General features: G+C 42.5%; 1 protein-coding gene across 7 annotated transcripts in view; it reads left to right on the plus strand.

The window, feature by feature from the left end:
* KCTD20 (potassium channel tetramerization domain containing 20) overlaps positions 1-18,354 on the plus strand; it is a 30,904-nt gene that overhangs the window by 6,864 nt on the left and 5,686 nt on the right. For 3 of the 7 annotated variants that reach the window (XM_080367258.1, XM_080367259.1, XM_080367262.1), the window contains exons 2-5: positions 14,852-15,051; positions 15,762-16,041; positions 16,911-17,013; positions 17,528-17,648. In XM_080367258.1, the coding sequence (XP_080223384.1) occupies positions 14,901-15,051; positions 15,762-16,041; positions 16,911-17,013; positions 17,528-17,648 (655 nt within the window). In that variant the 5' untranslated portion in view covers positions 14,852-14,900. Of the gene's footprint in view, positions 1-2,203; positions 3,111-5,270; positions 5,439-5,827; positions 11,355-11,402; positions 13,065-14,851; positions 15,052-15,761; positions 16,042-16,910; positions 17,014-17,527; positions 17,649-18,354 lie in introns of those variants that run through there. The other 4 variants (XM_080367263.1, XM_080367257.1, XM_080367261.1 and 1 more) reach the window with 4 other exon arrangements.

The following is an 18,354-nucleotide window of genomic DNA, read 5'->3' on the forward strand; positions in this document are numbered from 1 at the left end:
CCCATATCCACATTTTCTATGAGATCCATTCTTATGGTGTGTAGATTTGCTAATGCTTGAGTCATTTTGGACTAGACAGGTTTTAGCTTTTACTCCTAATGCTGCTTATCTCTGAACCAAGCTGTACTGCACAGCCATTTAAAACCTTCTTTTTGAGTATGATCAATATTTTTCTCCACTAGTGCAGCATCCAAATTAATGGCTTTCGATCATGTGCGTTTCTTGGACATGTGCGAGCAGCAAGTGGGAGAGGAGGTGGTAAACAGCTGGTTTTGAGATGGTTAGCTCTGAACGTCCTGCACAAGATACTGAAGTGAAACCAGTCTAATTATGTCTGTTACCTAGTGTTGGCTGAGCAAGGGGGAAGCTGGATTTCTGTTTACTGGTAATTATAAAGCTGTGGAGAGCTTAGTGCATTAGAGCTGTGCTATATTTAAATGGTACCCTGTCTGTCAAATGTCCCTATTACAAAATGTTCTTTGCCAAGATCATGGGGTGGGCCTCTCCTAAAAGCTCAATTGTTTTCAGAAAATTGGTTAATATGCCATGGCTGTGGCATCTGTACGTGTCTTCACTTTGTGCTGTTAAGTCATTCCAAGACCATTTTAAAGGTTTTGTGGACAGCTACATGAAATGTCATTTCACCACTTGTAGAGTGGAATTACTGCATTTCTGAAAGATGAAACTATTATTAATGCAAAAAATAGTCTCTTCTCCAGTCTCTCACCCTGTCTGCTGCAGACACTTAGTGCTATCTTTAATTAGGAGACTGTCACGGCTGAATTAAAAATAACAATTCAAAACCTTCTGTGAACTCGGGCCAGCCAGATTGACAGCCATGAGACTTAAAGGCTTTACTTATCCCCGGAGCAGCTGGAGCCCTGACAAACAGCACACCAGCAGCCTCGTGCTGCTCCCGCAGTGTCCCACGGAGGGGGCTGGAAGAAGCATTCACCCAGTGGTGCTAAGCGTGCTGAGACTTCTGCTGGTTTGAGGTTTGGTCTGCGTTTACCACCGAGAGGTTCACTTGGTGATGGTGGTTTTGTGTCAGTGTCTTGTCTGGTTGACAGCCGGCTTGACAATGGCAAACTCGTTTCATGCAGTCCACGTTTAGAGCACGAAAATGTCACAGTTTTGGTCATGTGTGATGGGGATTGAGTTGAAATCCTAGGGTTAGAGCGAGCTGCTTTGTACGTTAATAGACACTTTAATTAGCAAGCTCTGCAATAAGACCCATCTTGTTCAAGATTTATTAAAATTATGCATAAGCTCTGCTACTGGCATATGCTAATTTATTTGTGAATCTCTTGGATTATTCAGTAGCAGAGTTGAATATTCTTCATAAGGGTAGCCTTTGAAGACTGTTTCCTTGAAATAAATAGGTTTTTAAAAATCCTGCCTTTTCTTTTGCTTGTCGTCTTTGAGATAAACACTTATGAAACCAGCTGCAGTTTTGGCTAGAATATTGATGGGTTGCTTGCTTGTCAGATTAAAAATGAGCCGGAGTGGACTGTTCTGGAATACATTTCAATTTTAGAACTTTCCACTTTCAAGCGCAACCTTATTGAGGGCGCAAATGGGCACCTTTCCTCTGCACGAACACCTCATTATGTGTGTTGAAATAGGCATCATCTCTGCTTTTTCAGTTTTGTATTTTTTTTAGTGGTATTTTCCCTTTTTTAAACTCCCACAAAATACAGCTACGGTTCCTGGCTAATTTTGCTGAAACGTGACACTAGTCAAATATTTTTGTGAAAGAATTATTAGTCACATAAGAAAGAATGTAATGGAATATTCTTAGAAAGTGTTATAACTGTGCTTGACATGTAAAATATTTATCCAGGCATGTAAACAAAGCAAGAAGTGTCTGCCAATGTACCACCATAAACCGTAGTTATTTTGAAATCTTGAGCAAGATGTTTTTCAGTTCTTGAAAATAAGGTACCGAGTTCTCTACTGACATAAGTTGACAGAGTGCTAATGGTTGGCTTTACCTAGCTGAAATTTTAGCCTCCGCTCTTGCTGCCCTAAAAATAAGATGTGTTTTCCCAAAGAGCTGTAATTGTGCTAAATAAAACCCTTCTATTTTGGTTTCGGATTACTGTAGTATTACTTGCAGAGTTTACTCATGTGACTGCACTCTAAAAGGTAGGCCTTATGTTTGTTTTGCTTTTTGTTATTGTCTGTATCTTAATGTGAATCACGCAATTTGCTTGATTCTGAGAACTCCATCGCTTCGACACTTAGAGTCTTTGCTTTGCTTATGCCTCTGCTTGTACGGAGTATCTCAGCCCTTCGGCTCGACGGTACAGCTGTAGCTTCGGTGGCTTTATCTGAGCTGGCTTCCAGCCACTTGCTCTGCTGTCGTGGTGAGATACGGCAATGCCTCCTGCTGATGCAGGGTAATCACCCTGGCCGGGATCCCCTACCAGCCTGCCTCGTACCAAAGTTAGGTAAAGATCTCCTGTGCTGTAGTGTGACACTTGAGTTTTGCAAAGCTTACTTCTGCTCTTCCACGCTGGACACAAACTGCTGCTGAACCTTTAATCAGTGTAGCACTGCCCGGCCCTGCAGGTCGAGGGGCTGGCTTGCTATGCTGTGCCCCCTCCCCATTCCCATTCTCTCTTCCCATTCCCGTCCCCCTCGCACAGCCCTCCCTTGGGCCCTGAAACAGAGGTGTATAGGTGGATCAGAGCTTATTCCAGTACATCAATAAGCACTGAGCTCCTCCTGACTGTAGTACAGGTGAACCGCTCTTTCAAGACTGGAATATTTACTTTCAAATTTAATTGCATTCATTAAACAGTGTGCAGCTTCCCTGTCTTGGGTGGTGGTGGGTTTTTTTGTTTTGTTTTTTTTATGTGGTATGCTGTGTTATTCTGAAATCTCTTTGGTGAATAGCTACTGTAACTGCCTTCAACTTTCAAAAATCTGCCATCTATTGTTAGTTTTTCAAGCCGCTGCCATGTAATTGGTTAAAAATGAATGGCAGTTGGAGTTGTAGCAGATGAGCTGGGAATGAGTGAGCAGTTACTTGTTGGGATTCCTTCCAGAGAAGGAAGGTGGAGTTTTAAGCTGCTCACAGCCTTTCTAAATAAGAGTCAGAGCAAGTAGGTGCTTTTTGCTCTGGGTGAAATACCAACAAACGTTTTGTAGGAAACTAAAAGCTCAGTAAGTGAGGAGAGGATATTTCTTTTTAGTCTGGATATTCTCTCTACTGATGTTCTGCTGTAAAATAATCCACTCATATTAAAACTGTTGTGTATTTCAAAATACACTGATTAATAAACTGATCCTCCTCTCAAGAGGATCCACACCGGACAGTTGCTATGCTAATATAATAAGTAGGGTAGTTTATTTAGCCTTTATGGTGCTGCAGGCTGGGTGTTGGTGTGAGGGCCCTGTGTTGCAGGCCGAAATCGCAGGTGATGGTGGCAGCAGCTCTGGGTACTGGGCTTCAGGCACTGTCTGCAGGTTCTGGCTCTCCTAAGGCCACTGGTGGAGGAGATGGGGAGGGGTTTACGGTGGGTTCAGCCCCTCAAGTGTGAGCTGAACTGTTAACTTATACCCTGCTGTCTCCTCCTTGCTGATTTTTGGGGTGAATGCTCTACTGCATGCTTTCAAAGTGCAACAAGCTGCCTCGATGTTGAGCACTGTGTGCTCTCGGGGGGGATTTTCATAGTCCTGAATGATGGAACCTGCCTGTTGTGGTTTAACCCCAGCCGGCAGCTAAGCTCGCTTACTCTCCCCCAGTCGGATGGGGCGCAGAATCAGGGAAAAAGGTAAAACTCAAAGGTTGAGGTAAGAACAATTTAGCACTTGAAATAGAATAAAATCAATTAGAAGGGGGGGGACAAAAATCCAAAGGGAATGGAACAAAGTGATGCTCAGCACCTGCTGACAGATGCTCAGCCAGGCCCCAAGCAGCAATCGCCCAGCTGCAGCTAACTGCCCCCGGTTTATATACTGAGCTTGATGTTATGTGGTATGGAATATCCCTTTGGCTAGTTTGGGGCAGCTGTCCTGGCTGCGTCCCCTCCCCATTTCTTGTGCCCGTCCAGCCTTCCTGCTGGCAGGGCCTGAGAAACGGAAAAGTCCTTGACTTAGCGTCAACTAAAACCATCGGTGTGTTATCGTGAGTCTCACACCAAATCCAAAACACAGCACTGCACCAGCCGCCGAGAAGAACAAGTGACTGTCCCCACTGCATGTCCCTCACCCTGTGTAGACATGCCCCTTAGTGACGAGAGCCTGTTGCTCTTCCTTTACGTTCTCCACAACCTCTTCCACAGGCTACAGGTGCGTTGTTGCACCTCTTTCTGTATGGACTACATAATCGGGCGTTAAAAGATTAAAAGCTTGCCCCCAAACCAAAAGTAGTAAGTGCTTGTGATATAGTGTATATATGTACAGTACAAACATGAGATGGTAAATTAGTGACAACTTGGTTTTACTATGTTGGATTGCTTGGATTGGTTTTAAGGCATTTTTTTCATTAATATGTTCAGGTGCAATGTACTGTTCAGACTTTTAAAACTTGTCGCTACACACACATGCTTTATCACTAGCATGAGTCAGGATGAAAATGGTTTCCTACTTCAGGCTCTATTTGCATTTAAAATAATATATTATTGATGATATGTGATATATTTAATTCTGTTGATCTGTGAAACTGTGTTTGGAGCAATCTCTGAGCAATCCAGATATATCTTAGGGGAGAGTGTCAAGAACAACAGAATAGACTGATTTAATATTTGAATTCGTAGAGGGTAACATTTCCAGGTGACATAAATGTGTAATGCCTCTGCAATGCTGTGCATAGGCACCTGAGCGCCGAGAGGAGGTGGTACTTCCCTTTGGGACTCATTAGCAATGTATCTTGCAGGCACTGACATGGCAAAATAACTTATTTTATCCTCAGTTGATGTAAATTTGTTTGTCTGAGGTCTTCTGGACTTGGGAATCTGTACGCAGGTGGTTATGCACATATTCGGAAATTCTGCTGGTTGATGCCTTTCTGCCTGCGTGAGGGGATGTGCGGCAGATGAGTGGCAGGAGCATATTTATTCATCTGCCATCAAAGGTTTAGTAGCACACTGCCTTTTCTGCCACGCAATTCCTGCAAAAACAGGCTGAACTGGGAATCTGAGGGGAGAGAGATTTGGGGGGGGGCTTTTTCTGAAAAGAGGAGGCTTGAAACAAAGCTGTTTGTTAACAGTATAGATTTTTATATTCAAATGTTTCATGAATCAGCTGGGGGGGTGGGGACTTTTAAACTGAAATATTTATATGAATCAGACATCTGGGCTTTGGGGGAGTGACCATTACTGCACAAACAGTTTAAACTCTGAAGCTTTGCTGTGACTTAGTGCTTCCCTCTATGAAAGGAGGATTTCAGGATATTGGTGCTGGTAGCACTGAGAACATATGAGCCGCCAGTAAGTAAGGAGCTGTGTTGTCTGAGAAGGGGGTGCTTGGCAGGGGGTTTGCTCTAGAGTTACGCTAGGAACTGTGGGTGATTATTTCTGTTCAGAAGTTGTGATGGGTGCAGGTATATCGGACTTGGGGTTAGAGCTTTCTCAGAAATGCTGTTGTCCTTGTGCTTTTTTTTTTTTTTTTTTTGTATAGCCTATAATTGAAAAGCTTGACTTCTTGTAGTGTAGGTACAGGAACTGACACTGTGTGAAGTTGAAACCAAGTTAGATTTAACTGCCTAAGAAGAAAAAATTGAAAAAAGTAAATAGCATTTTAAAATCTAAAGGGAGAAGGTAGGTCTTGCTTTTATGCTTTGTTAAAACTTTTTATTTTCTGAAAGCTTTGTAAGTAGTTTTGCAGAAAATGGTGGAACAGGCAATGCAAACCAAAACTTAGTTGTCTGCTGCTATTGCTCCTGCTGGCAGATTTTTACAGAAGTATTTGTAGCTTAATCTAACACAGGTGAAGACAAAGTGTAGCTCAGGTGTCACCTGGCTTAAAACTTTATTTAGCTTAGAATTCTGTATTTTAGTAGGGAACATTTGTTTTTCCTGTCTCTAGAGGAAAATATCCTGCTCATATTTGCAACAGCTCATCTTTTACCAGTTTTTCACCAGTTTTACCCTGATCAGATCTGCATACTCCATCCTTCTGCCTAGAAAGGAGGTATATATTATATGTGGGCATGGCCAGCTTTATTTAAATTGCTGACTGAATTTAATCAGATAGCACTAGCAAAACTGCCATTACTGTAGTGTTAAGAAGCTCTTTATGAGGATCGAATAGAAGAACTATCATTTTTCAGATGACTGTCTCCAACCCAATAGTGGAGACAGTGGAAATAGCCTTTATAGGTTACTTGGTTGTGGTCTTTAGTACCTTGAGCCTCGCAGGGAGGGAAATAGCCCTAGCAAAACATTAACCTGTTGCCTTATTCAGAAATTTTGTTCCCTTTTGAGACACCCAGTGATAGGACATTATGTGATGCACTTCATCTAGCTAGTTGATGAGGCTGCCACAGTGTAACCTTCCTATTTTGGAAAAGCCTGTAATAAGTTACTTCAAGTTAATAAATGGCAACAATTTTTCTGCATATATTAGTCTTGGTGATTGTAAGTTGGCAAAAGAAATGATGCTGTCAGTGTGGGCTGATGGAAAAAGAACGATGTGAGCTTGCAGCGCATAAACCTAGCACTGGCAGTTACCGGAGGACCCGGTGAACCATGGGTCTTAAATCAAGGTGTAGATGTACAGCGTTAAACCATTAAAACCATATTGCAAACTGTAGCTTTGAATTGCATTTGTAGAAACAGTGGATTTTTGTTAAGACTCAAGTAAACGAGTAAGTCTGTAAACTTTGCTAACAGTGAAGCACTATGCACAGAATAGGAGAAAACAATCAAGCATTTCATCAGCCTTCTTGCTGTCTCTTGCCAGAATTTGCAGGCTGTCCTGCATTGCATCAGTCCTGCGGGACATTATTTTCCATCCATAACTTGAAGCCAGATGGAAGATGAATCCTCTGTATATTGATAGACTTATTTCATAGCAAGGGAAAAGCCTTCTGTAATGTGCCTGTGCTAGTTCAACCTATAAATCACCCTTTTATTGTCTGGTTATGTTTGTGTTCAGAAAATGAAACAAGGATCATTAGTAGGTATGAGAAGAGCATGTTACTGGCTCTGGGTAGATTTTCTATCTGATGCAGGGTGAGTGCACTTTTATGGTGTTCTCCTGTGGTACAGGCTTATCTACAGGTGCCAGCGAGTGGCCAGCCTCTGACCTGCCAAGTCTCACGTTGCCTTGAGCATCTCGTTTGATTCAGCTGCAAAGGGCAGTGCCTGGGGCTCAGACCCCTGTCCTAGAGGGGACGCTGGTCCAGGGCAGCCTGATGACACCAGCTTCCCTGCTTAGGTGAAGCTTCACATGTGGCCCCTCACCTCTGGAAGAGGGTAAAAACTGATCTCCTAGGGGAGTCTTATGCTTAAAAGAGAATAGTAAGTGGGGGAACCCCGTCTGTACTTGCCAACTGGAAAAATGCTTTTAAAAAAATGAAAACCAAAGCACCTACTAATGAATGAGGCCTTCTCAATCTTAAAATGTTTTAAGACTGTAGCATTTGGCTGAAAGCAGGGGGTAAGATTTAAATGCAGGATGTGTCATTGCTGTGGAAGTGCCTTTCTTCTTACGTAAACTGTGCAGTACTGACAATGGGAGCCCATTGCTCACTTTTATTTTTGACTAGATAAAGGACAGATAGGCTTGGGTTTACTCCAAGGAACTTGTGAAAGGCAGCTTCTTGCATTTTGAACTCTAGGGGAGTTTGATATAATTTTTACAGAAGATGTGTTTTAATAGGCAGTTTTTACACTGTGTCTCTTCCAGTTTGCTAATGGTGCTGTGTTTCTCTCTTACTGGGAAAGCAGAAGGGAACAAAGCAGAGCACTTATTAGACTAATACAGGAGGCTTTGTCTAGACCAGAGCAGGCGCAGCCTGGCAGGTATTTTTGCAGTGCCCTTCTACGCCGTTTCCTTTTCATGCTTTCTCCATTTTAGGTTTTAAAATCCTCAGGGACTTCCAAGTTACAGGTGTGGGATTGAACAGAAGCTGGGGCCAAAATTCCTAGGGCGTGACTCCAGTCTCATTCATGCAAATTCAAACCTGCTGTTTTCAGTGGATTACCTTCATATTTACAGGAGGAGACCCCAGATCTGTTTTCAGTCATTATTAAAGCACACTTTACTTTTTGCCTTTCTTTCTAACGGTTGGGTTACTCTCGTTCTGCACAGCCCTCTGGAATGCTTCCCTGCAACTGGGGAATTTTTATTGCCACTGAACTGAGCTGACAAGCAGTATGGTGGGTTTTTTTTCTCTTCCTCCCTCTCTCCAGGAAAGTATGCATCTGATGATCAAAAGCAAATAGTTTTAATGAAAATTAGAAAGTTGGATTGCTGCTTACTTGCCAATGTGATATTTTTTCATAGCCAGTTTGATCACTGCCTTTTTATTTCACCAAATTTCAAAATTGTGTAGGCTGCGCAAGAGCAGCCCAGTTGAGGAGATGGACGTAGTGGTGAGTACTACACGAGAGAGGCCAGGTTTACTCGCTCAGCGTGGTGCAGGACTGATACAGCTCAAAATCCGCAGGTCATGTACAGCACAGCGCAGCCTGGGCCAGCACATCTCTCCTGGCTTGGGTATCTCTGTGGTTTAGATGTACCCTATAGTGGTTCACTAACCCTTACGCACAGGAAAGGCTTCTCGTTATTTATCTTAGGACTGTGAGATTTCCCTTTGTCTCTCCAGAGGACGAATTGAATCATTGCAAATTTGTTTTTCTGCTTTTATGTTTATAGAAACTTTTGGCATGTTCCAAGGATAGCTTTTAAGAAATTGTGGTGGATTGGTCTGGGATAGAGTTAATTTTCTTCATTGTAGCTAACACGGGGCTATGTTTTGGTCTTGTGCTAGAAACAGTGTTGATAATACCGGTATGTTTTAGTTATTGCAGAACAGTGCTTACCAGAGCAAAGGCCTCTTCTGCTTCTCACCTCACCCCACCAGCAAGCAGGCTGGGGGTGCACCAGAAGTTAGGAGGGGACAGATGACTCCAGCTGACCCAGGGGATATTCCATACCGTATGACATCATGCTCAGCATATAAAGTAGGGGGAAGAAAAAAGCAGAGGAGGGATGTTCAGAGCAATGGCACTTGTCTTCCCAAGTAACTGCTAGGTGTGGTGGAGCCCTGCTTTCCTGGAGGTGGCTGAACACCAGCCTGTCAATTGGAAATGGTGAATGAATTCCTTGTTTTGCTTTTCTGGCATGCCCAACTTTTGCTTTAGCTATTAAAGTGTCTTTATCTTGACCCATGAGTTTTCTCATTTTTACTCTTCTGATTCTATCCCCCATCCCATCTAGGGGGAGTGAGCAAGCAGCTGTGTGCGGCTCAGTTGCCAGCTAGGGTTAAACCACAACAAAAATTAAAGCGTGGCTAAACTTTTTGAAAGGCATGCAATTATATTAGAAATACATCTTGTTCTAAAGTAGTAGACTGTAGAATTAGGTCAGGCACACCCTGCATATGCATGTTTCCTGCTTGCTCATATTTCTGAGAATAATTGTACATGAGAATGTTTTTGTAGATTTATAGGAGTGTTGTCACCTTAAAAATGAGTTGTTTGGAGTTTTATTTTTAGTCATTGTGGTTATGCTGTGGTTTAGGAAGAGGGGAAGATTGCTAACCATCTGATTCACTTGCTCAGTGTGCTGGTCGTTCTTCACAATTCACAAACCAAATGGTGAAATAAGGTTACTCGCTTCTGCTCCCTTACGACTTGCTTCTTGTCGTGCCAGATGACAGTCAAGCAGTGCATAAGCTGTCCAATGTTACAGTAAAGGGCTTTACTCTTCAACAGATTTTGACAGCTCAGCTTTTCATGATTTTTCTTTGAAGTTTCTGTGAAGTTCTGCAACCTTGATACCTAAAATATTTTGTAATGGCTCTTTAAAAAAAAAATAATCCCAAGGATAAGGAACAAGTAATATAATAAAAAGTTAGAAACCTGCAAGTCTGTACTGATGCTTTTGATATCTTTTGCTTAATAAAATATCTGACATCTAAATGGATTTTCTCTGCTGGACATGTATTTGAGTTTCTTTTCTTTGCACACATCACCGATGTACTGTTTATGGTGGCCTCTACAAGTTAAGCCATTCGGCGCTTTCCAGTAGCTGGATGAGAACTGTATACCTTGGGAAGTGGGTTTGGACATGCCACATATTCATTAGGGTGGGGAAGGATAACGTGCTGAAGATCATCCCAGCCTTTTTATATTCCAGTACACTTCCTTCTTTCTTAAGAATTATGTAGAACAAGGATTAGCCTCTTTATCTCTGCAAAAGGTTTGTAGCATCAATTGTTTGTGCCAAAGATGCAATGCAAACTGTTCCCACTTTGTGTTTAAAAAAAAATATTTTTTTTAATGTCCTTCCCATGTTTTTCTCTCAACAAAAGTGTTGGCTCTAAACAACTTCAAATAAAGATGACTTCACCGTGACCATCAGCACATGGTTTGGAGAACAGAGATGCTTGTTCAGTTGCATAGCTCATTTTTAACATTGTTGATGTTCTGGAGGGAGGAGGGACTTAAATGCTCCAAGTTAGGCAAAACCAACAGCCAGAGTCAGATGTGAATTTTTATTTTTGACTGTAATACTTCCTTTAAAAAAAAAAAAAATCAACCAACCAACCATAGCCTGTTTAGGAGCTCTTTCTGTGATTTTTAGTGCTGAACATGACACTAGGCTCTTGATATTCACAAGTTCCCAGCTCCCAAAATACAGCTGTCCACAGGCTGTGGGTTTTCCAAGTTCTCTGCAGACTGGTCCCTACCTGGTCCTTCAGGATCTGAGCATGCCAGCAAGTCACGGTGTTCATTTACTGCTCGTGATCGGTTCTGTGGTACCAGCCAATTCATGCTTACCAGAGGGTAGAAACATGCATGGAAACAGACCTCAAAAGATTGTAACCTGCTAGTATTTGTCCTGCTAACTGCAGGGTAATTGCTGGTGCACAGCCAGGGAGCTTGAGCAGCAAACGTGCGAAAAGTCAGCGTAACACCTCGTTAGTTAGTGGCCCTGATGCTCTGGCTGGTGCAGAAGATGGTGTCTCTTCTTCTGTGTCCCTGTTTTCTCTCATAAAAGACTTCCCTGCAGTGCTTCCCAGGGCTGTTAGGAGGAATGAGCCGTTCATATTTGTAAAAAGCTTTGAAGATGAATAGTGCTAATTATTATTTATAGGTATTCATTCTCACCACAGGTAGTTCACCTTGATCCTGGGCATGAAAGAAACCAGGACATTTGTAAGCTGGTCAGGCGTGAGTATGGCCTTCTGAAGTCTTTATGTACTAGCTTTCCTACTGGGTTGTATGTGTGATTGCAATGTATTTGTCATGTTAAATGACTGGTTTGGACTTTTATTCTCCCGGCCAGATGTGCTAAAGGAATCCTTACTCATTTACCTCAATTCTGCTGACACATGTTGTGTAGGATTTGGGCATGCCAAGAGGGGACAGAAGACAGGAAAGCGCCGTTAGCTTGGCCTGAGTCGGATTATCAGCAGGGCTGAACGTTCAGCTTCCTGTAGATTTAATAAGGAAAGTCAGATTTGATGCTCCTAAGAGCCACCCCAGTTGTGAAGAGCATCTGTTTCTGAATCTGCCCATGGCTGCAGTTTTTGGCACCTTTCGCTGGTGCTGAACTTAGCGTAACAGAAAAGAATGAGGAGAAAGGTGTCAAACAGCTGGGGCTTTTTTTTTTCCTAAAAATCCTGTTTAGCAGATTAAGCATGAAAAGGCGGGGGGAATGATCAGGGGAAATTCGTGTTCCTATGTATCTGATGATAGTTGTGTAGTTTCTGAGATACTGTAGTAGAGGACTCCGCGGAATGGCACACAGGGTCTCTGGAACTGTGCATGCATTTAATTCAGAGCTTACGGTGATGAGCAAAGACGGCAACATTCATCAAACCCTATTTGACTGTTGTGAAAATTCAGTCTGCAAGCATTTCACGCTATTTGACATCACTTAAATAGGGTTATAAGGCAGGCCGCTTGTGAAGTTACGGAATGTAAGTGTCCCTTGATAAAATTAATGTTTGCCTGGATATGAACAACTTACTGATCTGCTCCGTGCCTAAATTCTTCTCTCTGCAAAGTAACGTATTAAATAGTCAAGAGGTTGTTCAGGCAGTGCAAGGGGAGTTTATCGGCAGAACTGCAGCAGTGGAGCACTCTTGAAAGAGGCCTAAGAAGTAAATTTTATGCTTATCAAGTTTTCTTAATAGAGTTCTTGTCAGCTCACAGGGCAAATCTGGTTCCCAAGCGAGTGTGTTAGCATCTCAGTTTTATCAGGAAGCTTGTTTCAATATATAAAAGCTGGCGGGGGGTGGGGAGAGTCCCTGAGACACAACCCAGTATTTGTGTTCTGACAGCTAGCTAGTCTCAAAAACTACTCCTCTTAAGGGCTTTCCCAAGGTGATAACATATCCATGCAACGAGGATATTTTTTTTCCCCATCTCAAAACACATTTGCTTAAGTAAATCAAACTGCAGTTTTAAAAACGATGTTTGGGCAGTCGCCAAATTTTCAAGCATTTTGGTCAAAAAAGTATAGCGTAATTACGTTTGGAATTCAGTGAATGTGTTTGAAAGCACAGTATTAGTTGTATAAAATATTTAACACTTGCAGTCTGGAAAATCCCATTTCCTTGCAATAATTATGATAGGCTATATGAAATAGGGGAATGGTTGACTTGTTCCATTTGATATTGACAATTCTGGAATTGATTTAAAGGCTTTTTTTTCATTTTCCTTCCAGGGTGTTGTACCATATGTGCATTTGCATATTTATGTTTACTTTAAACAGTATTTTCTCCATGTTTACTCGTTTATATAGGTCATTCCTGGAATAGGTTTATCCTGAAGTTGTGAGTGGGGCAGTTGGCGTGTTCTGCTTCGGTGCAGCGTGCTCCGCACACCCGCATCCCACTGCCCAGCATCCCGCCTGCCCTCGCTGCTCTGACACGTGTAAGAAGAGGGCAGGAGGTTGCACGGGTTTTTGCACGGGGAGTTTGCGTTGCCCTTCGCTCAGGCAAAGAGGGATGGATTTGTTCACCTGTGACCAAATGCAAGGCAGCATTCACAGGGACTGCTGAGGTTCTGGTGGGACTGATGAGTGGGGTCTCTCCAGAATCCAGGCAACCGGTGCAGTGGGTGCAAGAAAACAGCCTGGAAAGTTGTTTTTTTTTTTTTTCTCTCGGGAAAGGGAATTTTCTCAACGAGCACTGGGTGTTTGGTGAGAGGAGAGGTGCGTAGTGATGCACTGCGTGCTGCGTTTGCTGGAGCTAAGGTGACTCTCCCGGGCTCCTCGCGTTGCTGTTCCTGCCAGCCAGCCAGCACCTTTAAAAAAAAAGGAAAAAATACAGTAGCTTTTCACATGGTTTTGCTGTGGCCAGAGATCTTCCTTCTGATGAATGTCACATGGTGCATAAACAACAGGTTTTCTAAAAATAAAACAGATACAATAATGCTGGCAACTTGGTTTTACGGAACAAGAGGAAGGAATTGTTAATTCTTTTTCAAATTTCTAATTAAGAATGAAATGCTTACACTGACTGCCAGTAACGATGGGCTTGAAACCCACCACTGAACTGCTCATTAAAGGCCTTCGTCCTCAGCGGGTCCTTACCAGAAAACTCGCCAACTCTTATTTGGCATTTTGTTGTTTTATTAGTGCTGTATTTTATCGGGTTTGTATCTAGCCGTGGCAGTGTTCTGCTGTGCTTTACAGAGGGCACCCGCGGGCCCTGGAGTCTTAATTCAGCCAAGAAAAGGACACAGGGCAATTGTTCTGCAGGCGAGAAATTGGGAAAATTTATTAATGAGGAAATTCGTGTTTTATGTTTGAGAGGGTGAAAGGAAAATACTTCAAGCCAAGAAAGGAGAACAGTTTCTTGTCCAAGGCAATAGCAGGACAAAATAAATGGTGAAGAGAGAATGAGGGACCGAGATCTGTTAGAAGATACAAAGGAGTGAGGCGGATCTGAAAGACAGGAACAGGGAAGAAGAATTTCACTTAAGAGTAAGGTGGCCAAACAGCAAAACCAGAAGATGTCTTTCTGCATATGCTGAAAGAGCATTTAAGATTGGGATGGCATCGGTTGAAGCATTGTATGTCAGGCCGAGCCAGGGTATGATGGATACAAGGCTGCTGCAGTCGTGGCTGTTCTATGCGATATGAGTATTTCTTGTAGGACTATATTGGGTTAAATACTGAGAGAGCAGAGTGATAAATCAAGAAGGGAGACCAAACAAAAGCAATGACTGGGAGCAGGGAACCTCCTAGTCAAACCTCAGAGTGGTTAGGAGGCAATGCCTAAGCTGTTAACTGGGAAAATGTTATATTTTGGGCTATAGACATGTTACAGAGCTCATTTTGCCAGTGCTGGGGAATCAAGAGAGGTATAAACATTTTTAAAGGGCTCTAGTGGTCTGGAGGTCAGGCAATTGCCAGGAAGGTATTTGCAGATCACACGTGTGATCTAGTGACATCAGTGGCTTTAGACTTAATTTTAAAAAAGCAAAAGGTTATAGACTAAATAGATCCCTGGTTACTTTAAAACCTTTTTTCCCTTCTTCCTAGGTAAGTGTAGGGGCATAACTGGCATCATAAGCCTTTCTCAAACACAGTTAAGTATCTGAAGAAATGCCTTCTGAGCCTGAGGGACTTTGCTTGCAGTACCAGGTACAGGGATTTGACCTTTGTTGCTTGAGAGTTTCTTCCAAAACTAACAACCTGGTATTTTCTCTCCTAGCTCTTCTCTTAGGAAACGCAACCAACTCCTCACATCACGGAGGCCCAGCATGAATGTTAATTCTGCTGGTGGGACAGACTGGTCAAGAAATCTGGAGTCCAGTTGCTCTGTGGAAAACGTAACGGTAGCAGTCCATGAGTCAGAAGAAAGTAATGTGGTGCTAGGAGGTCACAGCCCTGCTGCAGTTCCCAGGACTGAGGGTAAGGATAATGTCTTTACCTTATAGAATCTTTACAGAAGATACTTTTCTGTTGGGTTTTTTTGGGGTTTTTTTTTGAGGAGTGATATATTTTGGAAAAATTTCAGTATCCCAAGGCAGTGTGCAGTGGGAAGTATGTACCCTGCCTTTGTCTGGCTGGTGTGAAGGACAAGGGTCCACAGCAGCGTTTAGGTTCTTGCTGTCTTGACAAGATCATCACACAGGTATGCTCTGGCCGGCCAACTTGCAGCTTCTTCTGAGGTTGTCCTGGGACAGTCCTGATGAGCTGTGTGCCCACCATGGAGTGGGCATCAAGCACTGCTGGCTTGAACCACCTCTGGTGTGGTGCGTGCTCCTGCTCCAGCTTTCCTGTGAGAGCAGTTATCAGTGCTAGGAATCGGTGTCTGTATTTCTGGCCCTCTACAGTTCCTGTGCTCCTGCTCTTTACACGCTGAATCTATCCTGCTTTAACGAGGAGATTTAACCATCATGGTTCATCGGGGATTTTTTTTTTATCCAAAATCCCACTGCCGGCTCAATTTGAAAACGCAGTCTAGTTTTATGTCATGTAACATTACCCTGACAGTTATGTATATTGATATCCTTTGTTATGGTATTGACTTAGTTTTCTCATTACAATAGGTAGTGCTATTATGAAATTATGTTTTTCAATAAATTATATCTTACCCTTGCAATGTTTGTGTCTCTCAGGTTTAGATTCTGAATGCCGACACACTGCTTGTCCAGTAAATCCGCAGATCAACAGCATGTTGTCTGCTCCTGAAGACACGCACAACTGTCACTTCCAAGATGGAAATAAGAGACAGTCAGAATATTTTAATACGCAGGAACGCCATGGATGCTGCACTTTGTCTTCAACCAGCAATTCACAAACAGCAGCTCCAGAGAAAGTGACGCTTGTGGTAGATGGCACACGCTTTGCAGTGAACCCACAGATTTTCACTGCTCACCCTGATACAATGCTTGGAAGGTGGGTGATTTCCACTATTTTCAAGATACATCAAGGGGTCAAATGTTTGCTAAAATGGAGCAAACCCCTAATGTTTGTTTTGCGATCTCATCTGTATGCACAAGCAAAGCAAGGTTGACCTCTTTCAGAACTTGGCTGTGAGGCCTTGAAAATGTGACCAGATGTAGAGAGAGCTGGTAGGTCTGCAGATAACATTCTCCCTTCGGTCCTCTTCCTTCAAACAATAATTAGCTAGACACGGTCTCCTTTTGCCTTCTCTTCAAGTGTTTGCCTTGTTTGTAAGTAGTACATCTGTTCACAGCTGATAACCTCCCTTCCAGAATGGGGAAAACGATAGTGCTTCATCCCCCTCCTGCTGTTATCTTTTGATACTGTCCCAAAAGAGAAGTTACTCGGCTCCCTGTAACGTGGCTTAAAGGTTGGAGTCTATTCCTGCAAGAAGCAGCACTCATTTTCTGTACTGCCAGCACTTTCACCCATCTCTGACCAAAGGGAGACAGTTTCTGTTGGGTTACTGACCCTTGCACAGGTCATTGTGTAAAAGAAGGGGTGAAAAAGCATGCGGTGATTGTCAGTTAAAGGGCTTTATTGCCAGGGTATTTTCTGACCCAGGGTTGCACGATCTCTTTCTTTGGTCTGTGGCTTGTTCCGTACAGTAGAGTAGCTATAGTGACAGAGTCCACCTACAGAAGGACTTAGCAGAGACAGCTCTTGTGCTTATTTACTATGTAAGAGGTTGAAGTAGAGGTTTCAGGTTACTGTGTATATGTGTCACTGCTGGTTTTGTTTAACATCAGTGCTCCTGTTGGCCTCTAGCATGAATGCATTTAAATATACTTGTGCATTTACATAGATTTTTATCTGTTCAGAATGTTTGGACCAGGAAGAGAATATAATTTCACCAGGCCAAATGAAAAGGGAGAATATGAAATCGCAGAAGGAATTAGCTCAGCTGTGTTCCGGACTGTGCTGGTAAGGAGATGTTTGCAGATTTAAAAAAAAAACAACAATCTGTCACATGTGCAAAACTGAGCTGTCTCCCAGGCAGCTGCACACCCTTGGGACATATTCTTTTATTACTGGTTTGCATTGTGATTTTCTAAAAATTATAGTAGACTTTGGTATGAGTGAACATTGCAGATATTTGCTTATGTTGCCTTTTACCTTTCTTGAGTAGTGCAGTTTAGTTCCTGAGCTGTGTCATGATCTTGTGGTTGCACATAAATGCATATTGCATATAAGATGTTATGAAACCCTATGCCATGGGAAAAGTTTTAACTGGAGCTCACCATTTATCAGACCCAAGAGGATCTGCAGAGAGACGTAGGTTCTCAGACAAGTAGGGCTGTTTTTACTGCTCACAGAGCTATATATAGCCTCTGTAACTCTCAAATATTCGTTAACAAAACAAAGAACTAATTAAAAATTATTAGAGTCCCAAGACATTCTTAATTTTTCTCTCCAAAACCTGTTCTTTTATTTGCAGGATTATTACAAAACTGGAATCATTAACTGCCCTGATGGGATTTCCATCCCAGACCTTCGAGACACATGTGATTACCTCTGCATAAACTTTGATTTCAACACAATCAAATGTCAAGATTTAAGTAAGTATGGAGAGAAATCAGCTCTTGGATCGTGGTGTTGAGCCCTCTGATCCTGATTCAGTCAAGTTCTTATTAGTGTGCTTTAGTTTAAGCATGAAGTTAGGGACGCCGCTGTGACTCACTTTAAATGCGTTGCCTTTAAACAGCTTTGGTTTTTGTTGCGTCAATCCAAAGTGAAGTGATTGAATCATGCAGAATGCAGGCACACTACTCAAAAAAGCAAACTGAAATTGTAAAAATTCTAGCCCCCTCGTGTGACAGAGGCTGAGAGTTTGCTCTCACAGCCGAACAAAGTGGAGGCTAAAAGCAGGGTTATAACTCCTGTCTAAAAATGTACCAGAGAATCATGAATAATTTAAGCTAAAGGATGGTGAGCAGAGCAGGAACCAAAGATACCAAAGTTGGAAAGTACCAGAGGGTTCCTAGTCATGAAGGGATCGCACTGAGAGCAGCTTTTTGCTGGGTATGCTGGCAAAAAAGTACTTTTAACATAGGCAGATCTGTGAAAGGCACTATACTGAAATGGGGTATATCATAGCACAGGCTGTGGGTAGAATTTTCTACCTTGTCCTCTTGATGAGTGATCACAGAGAAGGCACAAAATGTGCTTTCATGGACAGAAGTTGCTGCTGCAAATTGAAGTCTCATAATGAATTAAATTATTCAGTCTATTGCTGTTTCACTGTATTGATTGGACCTTGGTGGG

Source organism: Falco punctatus, assembly GCF_963210335.1.
Source record: "Falco punctatus genome assembly, chromosome: 17".
Lineage (NCBI taxonomy): Eukaryota > Metazoa > Chordata > Aves > Falconiformes > Falconidae > Falco > Falco punctatus.